This window comes from Octopus bimaculoides, chromosome 16, assembly GCF_001194135.2.
Source record: "Octopus bimaculoides isolate UCB-OBI-ISO-001 chromosome 16, ASM119413v2, whole genome shotgun sequence".
Lineage (NCBI taxonomy): Eukaryota > Metazoa > Mollusca > Cephalopoda > Octopoda > Octopodidae > Octopus > Octopus bimaculoides.
The window spans coordinates 48,772,763-48,787,345 of record NC_068996.1 but is presented as its reverse complement, the minus strand read 5'-3'; the positions used below and the strand labels follow the sequence as shown (position 1 = coordinate 48,787,345).

At 38.1% G+C, this 14,583-nt stretch overlaps 1 protein-coding gene across 3 annotated transcripts in view; it reads right to left on the bottom strand.

Annotated features, from left to right (window-relative positions):
- LOC106870606 (short-chain dehydrogenase/reductase 3) overlaps window positions 1-14,583 on the bottom strand; it is a 91,301-nt gene that overhangs the window by 41,941 nt on the left and 34,777 nt on the right. For all 3 annotated transcript variants that reach the window (XM_052973739.1, XM_014916738.2, XM_014916737.2), the window contains exon 2: window positions 6,248-6,370. In XM_052973739.1, the coding sequence (XP_052829699.1) occupies window positions 6,248-6,370 (123 nt within the window). The remainder of the gene's footprint in view (window positions 1-6,247; window positions 6,371-14,583) is intronic.

The following is a 14,583-nucleotide window of genomic DNA, read 5'->3' as shown; positions in this document are numbered from 1 at the left end:
CACCTTCGGCAAGTGTCTTCTACTGTAGCCTCAGGCCGACCAGAACCTCGAGACTGGATTTGATAGATGGAAAACTGAAAGGAGCCTGTCACATATATGTATATATGTATATATATATATATAAATTAAAAGGGTAAAGGATTATCAATTTATTAATTCATTAATAAATCAACAATTAATAATTAATAATTTTTACCAAGCCCATCAGTATGAAAGCACCATTATTGGTGGAGAACTTATTTAAAAGCTCATATATATTTATAAACATAATTAAGGGATCAGCAAATATTTGCTTCACCATATACCGAAGTTCAGAAATAGCAGCTAAAAAAGCTGAGAATCCCACAGATAGCATCACTATATATATGAATGTATATATGAATGTATATCTTTGGGTCTGTATTTGTCCCCTCACCACCACTTGACAACTGGTGCTGAGGACAGACAATGGTGTTAAGTCGATTACATCGACCCCAAAACATAACTGGTACTTAATTTATCGACCTCGAAAGGATGAAAGGCAAAGTCAACCTTGACGGAATTTGAACTCAGAATGTAGCAGCAGACGAAATATTCTGCTAAGCATTTTGCCTGGTGTGCTAATGATTCTGCCAGCTCATTGCCTTAACAGCAACAACAACAACAACAATAATAATAATATATGCAACACACAAACACAACTAAATAGGTAAGGTCTTCTGTCTTCATCTTTCAAGTTACAAAGTTGCACGTATAACTTATTCAATGCTGCCCTATTTTAACTCAGATCAATGTGTCAACTGGCTGCAAAAAAATCAATACCTGCTCACTTGGGATAGAAAAAAACCTAGCACGAGACTGTGCGTGTGTATCAGTTAGTTTAACACGTCAGGCTGTAAAGTTGTCCACAAGGATTAGCTGTAAGGACTGTATTGGTGTCAGTTGTTCGTAACTGTGTTGAATATTTTATGTAAGATATATTCATACTTGTTGATAAATTTTATTACTTCTCACATAAAAATAATATATAATACAAGATCACTCAGAGAGCTCAAACCTCTGCCAAGGCAACACTAACGACCTCTCAACGATTAGCTGGAGATGATTTTTTAAATGAGAATATCTGAAATAAACTCAACTGCTCTCACAAATGAGAATGAACCTAAATGAAAATGAAACTAAAAATGAACCCGACTGCTCTCAAAAGTTAAGTAAAAAAAAAAAAGAAAAATAATCCAGAATCCTGGTCCGGTACTGGATTGATCCCAAAATCTAATCAGTTCATGCCAGTCATGAGGCCAAACATCCCTGAAAGTTTCATCCGAATTCACCCAGTGGTACTTGAGATACCTTATCCAGGGACAAACAAACAAACACAACTGAAAGTAATAATATAATTACTTCCATTAAAAGGTAGTCCTGTTTTTATTGACAATAAATGCAAGACTGTGCTTCAGCAGGAACAAAGAATAAAAATGAAAGAAACAAAAATGGAACAAACAGGCATAATAAAATTTTTGCTTTAATATAGAATATTTGGAAAGAAATATAGGCAAAATGATAACCCTGCCCTTTGATCTTTTTTTTTTTTTTCAGATTCTTAATATTACTTTCAAGTATTTAAATAAGTGGAGGGAAGTTGTCAAAAAGGGAGACCCAGATAGGCATGGGACAGAGTACTGAAGGCTGATCTCAAAATGTTGAGCCTTACAAATGAGATGACAGAGGACTGAAATATGGGGTGCATTGCTGTACTTGAGAAGACATACCCAGCACAACAGTAGTTATTTCGGAAAACCAAGGTGCCATGTAAAAATCACTGGTGTTGGTGCCATGTAAAAAGCACCTGGTACACTCTGTAAAGTGGTTTGCATTAGGAAGGACATCCAGTTGTAGAAACCAGGCCGAAAGTGACTATGGGACCTGGTGTGGCCACTGGCCTTGCCAGCTCCTGTCAAGTAATCTAACCCATGGAAAACAGACATTAAATGATGATGATGATGATGATGATGATGATGATGATATATATATGTATGTCACAATGACTGAGGCCTTTGGCATTATGTTGTACTTGAGAAGAAGACCCATCAAGCTGAGCAAAATGGCAGTCGTGGCAGATACTGGTGTCATGTAAATGGCACCCATACTGGTGGCACATAAAGGCTCCCATTACACTTCTGGCGTTAGGAAGGGCATCCAGCCGTAGAAAACCAGGCCAAATCAGACTAGAGTCTGGTGCAGTCTTCCAGTTTACCAGCCCGGTCAAACCATCCAACCCATGCCAGCATGGACAATGGATGTTAAATGGTGATGATGATGATGATGATGGTGATGATGATGATGATGATGATGATGATGATGTGATGGTGATGATAATGATGATGGTGATGATGATGATGATGGTGATGATGATGATGTGATGGTGATGATGATGATGATGGTGATGATGATGGTGATGATGACGGTGATGATGATGATGGTGACGATGATTATGATGATGATGATGGTGAAGATGATAATGATGATGATGATGATGATGGTGATGATGGTGATGGTGGTGGTGATGATGGTGGTGGTGATGATTATGATTCACTGTACTCAATAAGGATTCCGTTACCTGTTTATATGATGTTCAGTCAGGAACTTCCCGAGTGTCTCCACCAGGGAAGTTCCTCTCCAGGATATATGCTTGAGCATGATTTCGTTTCTTCTCAAAGAATCCCAGCAGTAACCCATGCAGCAAATTTCCCTTTGCTGTGCCACCAACGACATCCAAAAGCCACTGCAGCAGCTCGGCTCCTGTGCCATGACACGTGAGCTGAGAACATAAAGCAGTAGAGCATATACAGCAAAGTTTTACCGTTTCTGGTATTTTAATGGCTGACCCCAGAAAAAGACAGGAAATGTTAATTTCAGGTGCATGGCTCAGTGATTAGAACATCAGGCTCATAATCATGAGGTAATGAGTTCAATTCCCAGACCAGGCTGTGTGTTGTGTTCTTGAGCAAGACACTTTATTTCATATTGCTCCAGTTAACTCAGCTGTAGAAATGAGTTGTGACATCACTGGTGCCAAACTGTATCGATCCCTTTGCCTTTCTCTTGGGTAACACTGGTGGCATGGAGAGGGGAGGCTGGTATGCATGGATGACTGCTTGCCAGTCTACTAACCTCGATTGGTACTTAAACATTATTGGTCTCAAAAGTATGAAAGGCAAAGTCAAACACAGTGGCATTTGATCTCAGAACATGAAGACTCTAATAATTCTGCCAATTTATTCCCTTTACTTTGGCCATAATTTAACCCTTTAGCATTCAAATATTCTGTCAAATGTAATTCTTATTTATTCTCATTGTTTTGAATTAATTATACATTATCTTTATAACTATGAGATCTTGATGAAGTGATTGTTTATTATTAGAATAATAATGTAGGGTAGGTGTGAGAGGCTGGATCTGGCTGGTTTTAACATTCAACAGGGCTGGATATGGCTAGTTTGAATGTTAAAAGATCAACTCTTTAGCATTCAGATTATTCTGTCAAATGTAATATTTATTGACATTGTTTTGAATTAATCAGGCATTATCTCTTAGTTTTGTAATTCGAATGGGGTATATTTTGTATATTTTTAGAATGACATAACAGAGTGGGTATGAGGTGCCAGATCTGGCCTGTTTGAACACAAAACAGGTAGGGTATTTAAGCTGGATATGGCTGATTTAAATGCTAAAGAGAAGAAATGCTGGAATTGTTTCAAAATTCTAACAAACATGAAAATTTTATCATTTCTTTGAAAGCTCATTTCCTCTTTGTTAACCTCAGTTCTTTTATTATAAATTGATATATCTGATGCTCTAAAAAGGCTAAACCTTTTGCCAGTTTGTCAGTTTACGTTTTAGCTCTGAGCATTTATCATAAAGCTATGACAGCAGAGAGGAAACATTCAGTCTGATATATTGGTCACATTTCTAGCTGAAAATCAACAATATAAGACTGATATATTCAAAGAATATGGACGAGTGACTAAATGAATATTTCCTAAATCTTGGTAACAATGAGTTTATGCCTTTGGAATTTATTTCACCACAACTGCTAAGGGGTTACAGACTAGGACATGTATGTAAGCGGAGTTGGCAGAACTCCAACATAATAATTCTGTTTAAGAAGCGTTTTATGGGAAGACATTGTGTAGTTTTTCATTTTGGCCACAAAACCCATACAGATTTCAGATCCTGCAGTTCAAGCACAGCCGTTATTTCTTTGTAAATCAACATTTTCAATGTTGTTGGGTAATTAACTCTTTCATTTCCAACATGCCTGATAACTGCATGAAATTTTTTTATGGCTCAAGATTACCAATTTGATCAATAATGCCATAATTATCTATTTATATTTAAATGAGAATATTAACAATATTTCATTAATATGTTAGTGAGAGATAAGGTAGCAGAAGTTTTAGTACATCAGACAAAACGCTTAGTGGCATTTCAACTAATTTTACATTCTGAGTTCAAACTCTGCCAAGGTCAACTTTGCCTTTCATCTCTTTCAGAGTTGATAAAAGAAGTACTAGTTGAGCACTGGGGTCAATGAAATCGATTTACCCACCACCACCCTTGATACTGCTGGCCTTGTGTCAGAATTTGAAATCAATATGTTAGTGATAGATAACACATGAATTTGTAAAGTAAACACGTGCTGTAACTCAAATGTTGGGAAATTTATGTCTTCTAAATTTGTTTAGATATATTTTCCGTATAGGTGCAGGGATGGTTGTGGTGGTAAAAAGTTTGCTTTCTACCACACAGGGTTATGGGTTCAACCCCACTTTGTGGAATCTTGGCCAAGTATCTTCTACTATAGCCCTGGGCCAATCAAAGCCTTGTGAGCAGATTTAGTAAACAGAAATTGAAAGAAGTCCATTCTATACATAAATAAACATATCATCATCATCATCATCATTTAACGTCTGTTTTCCTTGCAGGCATGGGTTGGAGGGTCTGGGGAACTGCACCAGACTCCAGTCTGATTTGGCATGGTTCCTACGGCTGGATGCCCTTCCTAATGCCAATGACTCCAAAAGTGTAATGGTTGTTTTTATGTGCCACCGGCATGGGTGCCATTTGCATGACACCAGTGTCTGCCACATGCACAAGGTGTGTGTTGCGCAACCATCGAAAATGTCAAATTCGTTATAAATATTAATCTTACTAATTGATTTAATCGCAAATCTTATTGGAAAACTTTTGATAAACCCTGCTTTGAAATTTGGGGGCAGCACCACCAATACAAGAATCACCATGCATCATTGAAACATGTGCGTGTGCATGCATGCATGTGTGATTGTGTGTGTGTGTGTGAGTGTGTGTGTGTGCATGTGTGAGTATGTGTATGTGTGTGTGTGTGTGTGTGTGCGTGATTGTGTGTATGTGTGTGTGTGTGTGTGCGTGTGTGCACGCATGTGTGATTGTGTGCATGTTCTTGCCTTGGCATTGCATGATAGTTGTTCCAATCTTTTGAGAAAAACTGTCTGATCTTGAAGAAATATTACCTTTACTTGGAAACAGGTGAGGATTGGTGAAAGAAAGGGCTTCAGGGTGTAGAAAATCTGCCTCAACAAATTGTCCAACTTGTGTAATGTTAAAACATTGACAATGTTAATGAAAAACTTTAAATACTTTTATTTGGGATGGGGTATTGTGTTTTTTTTTTCCTTTTAGGCAAACTGTCAAATTTAGCTCAAACACCTTGAATATGCATGTACAGTGAGTGAAAGGGGAAAGACATGCTGTGGAATAATTACATGTGTGTGTGTGTGTGTGTGTGTGTGTTTTATTAATAATCGGCAGAAGTTACAGGGTGATTCAAGGGCTGAGAGGTTTCTGCATTGGCACTTATCAAACCATTATTGATAGGAAACACACACACACACACACACACACACACACAGAGTCTTGTTTAAGTTCTATAGTTCTGGGTCAATCAAAATGTTACAAGTAAAATTTTGTAGACAAAATTGTTTAGGGAGGTCATCAGATATGTATGAATGTGAGTGAGAGGAACAAAAACAAAAAAACATTTTAATTATCCCTTTATGCCAAGGTTGATTTACCACTTTTCCCTCATGAAGACGGTAACATATGTACAAGGAAAAGTGCTGATGTTGATATAACTGATTAAAATCTTCGAATGCGGATCATCACCATATCAGCAGACCAATAATTGAAAGCAGTAAAAGAATAAAAGAACGACAGAATGAAAGAATACCTGTTTGTTGATATCTTCTTTGATGCTGACATCACATTGCATGTAAACACAAGGGGTTCCCAGTGCACACACTTCTGTACTGGTCTGGGAGAGTGACTCTACGTGGCGGCCCCACAGTATTATCTGTTCAGAAGACGAAAAAAATAAAAGAACAAAATTTTTGTTATGTACGTAATTAAATGTATATTATAAACATAGAGAATCAAGTGGGGATCTTCCACGTGGATATAAAACAAAAGAAAAAGAAAACTTAAATGAAAACATATAGGAATGTGGTGCTCCAGCATGGCCTTGGTAATAACAGCTAAAACAAATTAAAGAACATAAAAAATAAAAATGAGAAATAACTTCCGGTAACAAGAAATTACACTGGGGTGGAATCATGTTTCTTAATAGAGAACCATAGAATTTGACACAAAACAGCTTTCTTGATATGATGTTAGTTTCAGAATTTGGCACAAGGCCAGCAATTCCAGGGGTGGGGCTTATTTGATTACATCAACCCCCAGTCCTCAGTCCTCAACTGGTACTTATTTTATCGATCACCCCACCCCCCCAAAAAAAATGAAAGGCAAAGTTGTCCTAGGTGTAATTTGAACTTGGGACATAAAGATGGACAAAATTGCACTAAGCATTTTACTCAGCATGGTTAAGATTCTACTAGCTTTCCACCTTATATTGTATTATAGGCAGCGGGAGCAGTTATAACATAACAGCGCTCTGCTTGTCTATAGTTGTGAACTGCACCAATTTTACTGTATATCGGATATGTGAATTCAACAGTACTTTTGATAGGTTAAAAAGAATCAATACTTTTTGATTATAGATCTATCTGCTCAATCATAACCAACTTCTTAGGGTTAGCAGTAAAATCATTAATGTATGTATACACTTTATTTGGGATTAACAAAGCCATTAATAGATTCACATAAAGAGGAATCTCAACATGAGAACATTGGTACTCATCTCCATTTGGATGAGAATACACAAAGTTACACATGACAGCATGGGATTTGAGGATAAATAAATATACAGATCATGGGAGACTTGATAATCTATAGAAGATTACTCGGTACATGAAACTATTGGGAGCCTTGTTAATTCACAAATAAAGAATATTTATTTATCAATGTGGTATACAGCACCCATTCTCACTGTTCAACATTAGTGTGTGAGTGTGTGTGTGTATATATATATATATATATTATCATCATCATCATCATCGTTTAACGTCCACTTTCCATGCTGGCATGGGTTGGATGGTTCGACTGGGGTCTGGGAAGCGAGGAGGCTGCACCAGGCCCCGATCTAATCTGGCAGTGTTTCTACAGCTGGATGCCCTTCCTAATGCCAACCACTCTGAGAGTGTAGTGGGTGCTTTTTATGTGCCACTGGCATAGGGAGCAGAGGAGCTGGCATCAGCCACGTTCGGATGGTGCTTTTTATGTGCTACCGGCACAAGACTCACAACTACAATTTACATTTGATTTGGTTTTGATTTTGCTGATGTTAAGGAAGTACCCAAGAGTAACCAAAAATGTTCTCTGTGGGACAAGACCATTGTAGTTCAGGCTTCCACCACTAGAATCCACTTAATGTGATCCTTAGGCATCAGTCTGCCAACCAGTGGCATCAGGTGGAATCATACTGCCACATGGTGGATCTTTGTTTTGTAGTGCTTCGCTGTTCATCAATTTTGCAATGACTGAAATGAAGGAACAGCATGCTACCATGAAAATCTGTTTTATGCTGGGGAAAACGACAGCCGAAACAGTTGTCACGTTTCAAACAGTTTACAAGGACACTACCATGAGCAAAACGTAAGTTTACAAGAGGTTTTCATGCTTTAGGAATGGTCACTTGTTGCTTGAAGACCAACCTTGTTTAGGGTGACCATTGACCTCCCAAACGAATGAAAACATCAGGAAAATTCACAAACTGATCATGGAGGACCATCACCAAACAATTGACAAATTTATCGATATGACTTTTGTTTCCTGGAGCACCAGCCAACGAATTTTGAGCGAGGAATTGAAAATGAAAAAAAGTTGCAGCAAAATTTGTGCCTCACTTACTCATGGAAGATCAAAAGCAGTCATGACTGAATGTATGTTGTGAACTGAAAGAACAGTTGGAAATTGATCCAGACATTTTTTTTCAAAGGTAATCACTGCTGACAAAAGCTGGTACTACGGAATTTGTAGACATGGAAGAGGTGAAGAAAAAAAAACAATGGAGGTGTTAAAAGGAATCACTTCACAAGAGTTCTGGGACTGCTTCAAACAGTGGAAAACGCATCTGGACTGATGTATTGCTTCAAATGGATGATACTTTGAAGACGATAAAAGTGTAAATGTGTAAAACTAAGTGAATAAAATAATATTGCAAAATTCTGGTTTCTTTTGGGTATCTCCTCATATATATATATACATATGGTGAAAGCGCATAGCTCAGTGGTTAGAGCATTGACCTCACAATCATGAGGTAGTGAGTTCGATTCCCAGACCAGGCTGTGTGTTGTGTTCTTGAGTAAGACACTTTATTTCACATTGCTCCAGTTCACTCAGCTGTAGAAATGAGTTGTGACATCACAGGTGCCATGCTGTATCAGCCCCTTTGCCTTTCCCTCGGATAACATCAGTGGTGTGGAGAGGGAAGACTGGTATGCATAAATAACTACTGGTCCTCCATAAACAACCTTGGCCAGACTTGTGCCTAGGTAGGGAACTTTCTAGGTGCAATCCCACGGTCATTCATGACCGACAGGGGTCCTTATATTATTATCATCATTGTTTTGATGTTTTAATGTCCACTTTTCCCTGATTGCATGGATTGGACGGAGTTTATAGGAAGATATTTTACAGCTAGATACCCTTCCTGTTACCAATCTCTCACCTGTTTCCAAGCAATGCAATATTTCCTCACAGCCAGACTAGTTTTCATAGAAGATTGGAAATGAAGGATACCACTTGCATAACAATAACACTTATTTACAGCTACCATATGATTTCAAGGCAAGGAGATGCTAACACGCTCACATGCATGCATGTATACACACACACTTGCACACATATATGACAGGCTTCTTTCAGTTTCTGTTAATTAAATCCACTCACAAGGTTTTGGTTGACCTGGAGCAATAGTAGAAGGTACTTGTCCAAGATTCCATGCAGCAGGACTGAACCCATAACCATGTTGTTGGGAAGTGAATTTCTTAACCATACATTCATGTATATATCTATCTGCCTGCCTACATACTTATCTATCTATCTATCTATCTGTCTGTCTATTGATCTATTTATCTGCCTGCCTACATACTTACCTACCTACCTATCTACCTAACTACCTACCTATCTGTCTGTCTGTCTATTGATCTATTTATCTGCCTGCCTGCCTGCCTAACTACCTACCTACCCATCCATCCATCTAGACACATGCATACACACAAAGGTTCACGTTCAAAATGGTGCATCTTATGTGCCACCCGCACAAGCGCCAGTCCAGGGGCACTGGCAACGATCTCACTTGGCTTGCCGGGTCTTCTCACGCACAGCACATTTCCAAAGGTGACTGAGACCTTTGGAAATATGCCCCTGGACTGTCTCTTGTGCGGGTGGCACATAAGATGCACCATTTTGAGCGTGGCCGTTGCCAGTACCGCCTGACTGGCCTTCGTAGGATTTTCAAGCGAGATCGTTGCCAGTGCCCCTGGACTGGCTCTTGTGTGGGTGGCACATAAAATACACCATTTTGAGCATGGTCATTGCCAGTACCGCCTGACTGGCCTTCGTGCTGGTGACACATAAAAGCACCCACTACACTCTCGGAGTGGTTGGCGTTAGGAAGGGCATCCAGCTGTAAAAATTCTGCCAAATCAGATTGGAGCCTGGTGTTGCCATCTGGTTTCACCAGTCCTCAGTCAAATCGTCCAACCCATGCTAGCATGGAAAGCGGACGTTAAACAATGATGATGATGATGATGATGACAGATCTTTCAAATTGCACATGTTAGTAGAATACCTCTTCCTCTATTCATAAGTGCCACTATCCAACATAATCTGCATCACAAATGATGCATTTGTTCCATTAATAAATCCAACACCTGAATTCTTTTTGAAAATATTCAGGTGTGCACTGCAGGACTCAACTTATTCATGACCTTCAACCGTCTATGTCATCAAATCATTGTCTTTGAAGACTGGGGACAGTTCAACTGGACAGGTGGTTAGAGCACCTTTCTGTGTTGATTGCTGGCTCTTGGTGACATAGTGTGGCACCATTCCATGGCCTGAATCTTCATTTGCAGATCATAAAGAATTACCCATGCTTCATTTCCTTTGCACTATGTTGGAGTAAAAAAAAAAAAAACATGTTTTCATTGGCAACAAACACTTTCAGCAGATCAAAGGAACCTTCTATTTTTCTCTCCTCAAAACAGATGTCAGCTGCCAAAGAACTCATTTTGCACATAATTTCTAATATCCAAATTCTTTCACCATCTTTTGTAATGCATTGTAACCATACTCTAGTTGTGAATCAAGCTCACAGACTGTGACTTGCCAGTCCGCATGATCCACTTCATTCACCCATCAGTGAAAGTCAGTGGACACAGTTGATAGTTTTCCACTGTGTGATTTGTCTTCAAAGCTGGTTTCCCTTTTTCCATCTTTTTCATCCATCTGTGCACATTGCTTTTGTTAAAGGTGTTATCTCCTCAACAGCAACCTGTAGCTTACTGTGGACGAGAGACATGGGGCAGTTTGCAGCCCTTATTCATCAAGAATTCAATAATGGCACTTGGCTTCCGTTTTGAACTTATTACTTGCCTGGGGCATCCAGCTGTAGAAACCATGCCAAAACAGAGAATGGAGCCTAGTGTGGTTCCTGGCCCTTTGCTGGTTCCTGTCAAACTGTCCAACCCATGCCAACATGAAAAACAGACGTTAACCTTTTAACATTCAGATTACTCTATCAAATGTAATATTTACATTATTTTGAATTACTCATGCATGGTCTTGTAGCTTTATGATTTCAATGATGTGACTCTTTACTTTAGAAATGATATTGTAGGGTAGGTGTAAGAGGCCAGATCTGGCTAGCTTGAGCATAAACAGGGAAAATATGTAGGCCAGATAAGGGTGGCTTAAATACTAAAGGATTAAATGATGATGAAGAGTTATTCTACCAACATGGTACAATGGTTAGAGTCAGGCTCACAATCATGAGGTAGTGAGTTCAATTCTCAGACTGGGCTGTATGCTATATTCTTGAGCAAGACACTTTATTTCACGTTGCTCCAGTTCACTCAGCTGTAGAAATGAGTTGTGATGTCATTGGTGCCAAGCTGTATTGGCCTTTATCTTTCCCTTGGATAACATCAGTGGCATGGAAAGGAGAAGGCTTGTATGCGTGGCTGACTGCTGGTCTTTCATAAACAATCTTGCCCAGATTTGTGCCTTGGAGGGGAATTCTCTAGGTGCAATTCCATGGTCATTCATGACCAAAGGGGGGTCTCTATCCTGTCATTTAATGAAAGTCTTATGCCCACTCCTGCGTTACTTTCATAAATATGGTTTTAGTGAATGAAACACAGAGTAATATTATAAATTAAGAACAATATGGTGGGGATGAAATACTCAAGGATTCTTGGTGCATGAAAGACATAGTTAAGAGAGGGTTAACACTCTCTTAATGTAGGGGGTCACAATTTAGCCCTTTAGCATTTAAACTGGCCATATCTGGCTCAAATATTCTACCTGTTTTATGTTCAGACTGTCGAGATCTGGCCTCTCACACCTACCTTGCAATGTTAAACTAAGAACAAACAGTCAGATCATTGAAATCTCAAAGCTACAAGATAATGTACGATTAATTCAAAACAATGTTAATAGATAAGCATTGCATTTGACAGAATAATCTGTGAATGCAAAAGGGATCATGTAATGCTGCTAGGGACAATGTCAGCATCATCATTATCATCATTATTTTAATGTCCACTTTTCCATACTTGCATGCGTCAGATGGAGGTTGTGGCAGATTTCTAGGTCAGATGCCCTTCGTGGTGCCAACTTTCAACTTGATTCGAAGCAAGGTAATATTCCCCTATAACTAGACCTGTTTCCACAGAATATTGGAAATAAATGACATTGTTTGTATGGCAGTGTCAATCATTTTACAACTATTATCTAATATCAGGAGAGACACAAACAAACACACACATATACATACATATATAGAAGTTGTTGACTGGTTTAAAACAATTAGAAATAAGAATAAAGCAAAATTTACACAATCTAATATTGTAGATTTCTATGCATCTATTTCTAGAAAACTTCTAGATAAAGCCCTCACTTTCGCAAGCGATTTTACAGAGATTAGTGAACAAGATAAGGATACAATCTTCCCTGCTAGAAAGACCTTACACTTCAATGAGAACGCAAAGTGGGTCAAGACAGCAGACTCAGAGGGTTCTTTTGATGTGAGCATGGGGTCATATGATGGAACAGGCATATGCGATCTCATTGGGCTATTCCTGCTTGACACGTTAGGGAAAGCTTTTCCTGGTGTATATTTCACTATTTATAAGGATGATGCTCTGGCTTTAACTATGAATATCAATGGACCAGCGCAAGATCAGTTTGGGAAGGATAATATCCATCTTATGAAAACATTCGATATTAGCATAACAATAGATGCTGACTTGACGGTTGTCAATTTCCTTGATGTATCTTTAGATTTACAAAAGAATATTTACTAACCCTATAGAAAGCCCAACGATAGACTCAATTACATTAATGTAGGTTCCTGTAACCCCCACCCTCATAGTGTTTAAGAATTTAGTTAATATTTGTAGAATTTCTAGCCCCTCCTCCATTATAAACATATTTAATAATGCTGTCCCAATATATAACAATGCCCTTAAAGCTAGTGGATTTAAAGAGGAAATAGACTACACACTTACTGTTAGGCCAGAAATAAAGAAAAGAAAACATAGACACAGGAAAATTATCTGGTTCACACACCCCTTACTCCCCTGAAGTGACCCTTAATAAAGGTAAATATTTCTTGTCGTTTATAGATAGACATTTTCCAATGCATCATAAATATAGGAAACTCTTTAATAGGAAAAACCTAAAAATTAGTTTTAGTTCAACCCCAAACTTTAAAAACATAATTACACACAATGCAAAACAGTAACACGGAGCCAGCTGTTCCTGCAGGGATAAAGACTTGTGTCCGCTAAATGGAGCCTGTATGACCGAAGACATTATTTATGAAGCCATCATAAATTCTATGAATGCTAATAACACAGATTCATCCAAGAGATATGTGGGTCTCTCACAGAGGGAAATTTCAAAGTAAGGTTCAACAATCACACCTTAAGCTTCAGACACTGGAATAAATGAAAAACTACTAAATTATCCAGTTATATATGGTTCTTAAAAGAACAAGGTGTCAGCTATAGGATTTACTGGAAGATCTTAGCCAAGTATAAACCTTATACCAACAATTGTGGCAAGTGCGGTCTTTGTAATATGGAAAGATGGCTCTTCTGCAAAAGTTCCTTGGACCACTCTACATGTCTAAATTCAAGAACTAAACTCTTTGGATCATGTCCACATGTGACAAAATACCTGTTATGGTTTAGGGACCCACAAGATCATGGCTAGAATCCACATTTTTACTCTGTTCCTGCACAAGACTCCCATATGTCTTAACTTTCTTTTAAATTTTTATATATATTTTTTCATTGTTTCTCTTTTTCCTTTTTAATTGTGTGAATGTGTACATGTGAGAGTACACGTACATATATGTATATATTTTATATGTATATGTGTGTGCATGCGTACATGTGTGTATGTGTATATGTATGTATATGAGTGTAAGACTGTGTCTGGTGCATAAGTGCGACTTTCATGCGCACATCTCCTTCATTTATACGGACATACATGTTTGTATATGTGCGGGTGTAACTTCCCTTTTATTCAACAGTTTTTCATAGTATCTGTTGCCATTAATCGCCAACGAGAATGCATCGTAGCTCTCCGCTCCGACATGCAAAACTCAGAGTACTATAATGACAACCTTTTACAGTTTGTTCTGAATTATAACATATATAAATAATCCTCTATTTATCTAATATATATATATATATATATATATATATATATATACCAGAGTAAGCACATAAATGTGCAACAAGGTGGTAAAAAGAGTACTCAAATACCAGAGGTAGAGTAATATGCATGAACGGGAATGTGAAAATCTGAGTAACACTTTTTTGTTATATTTCTGCTGCTTTTAAATAAAGTATATATATATATATATATATATTT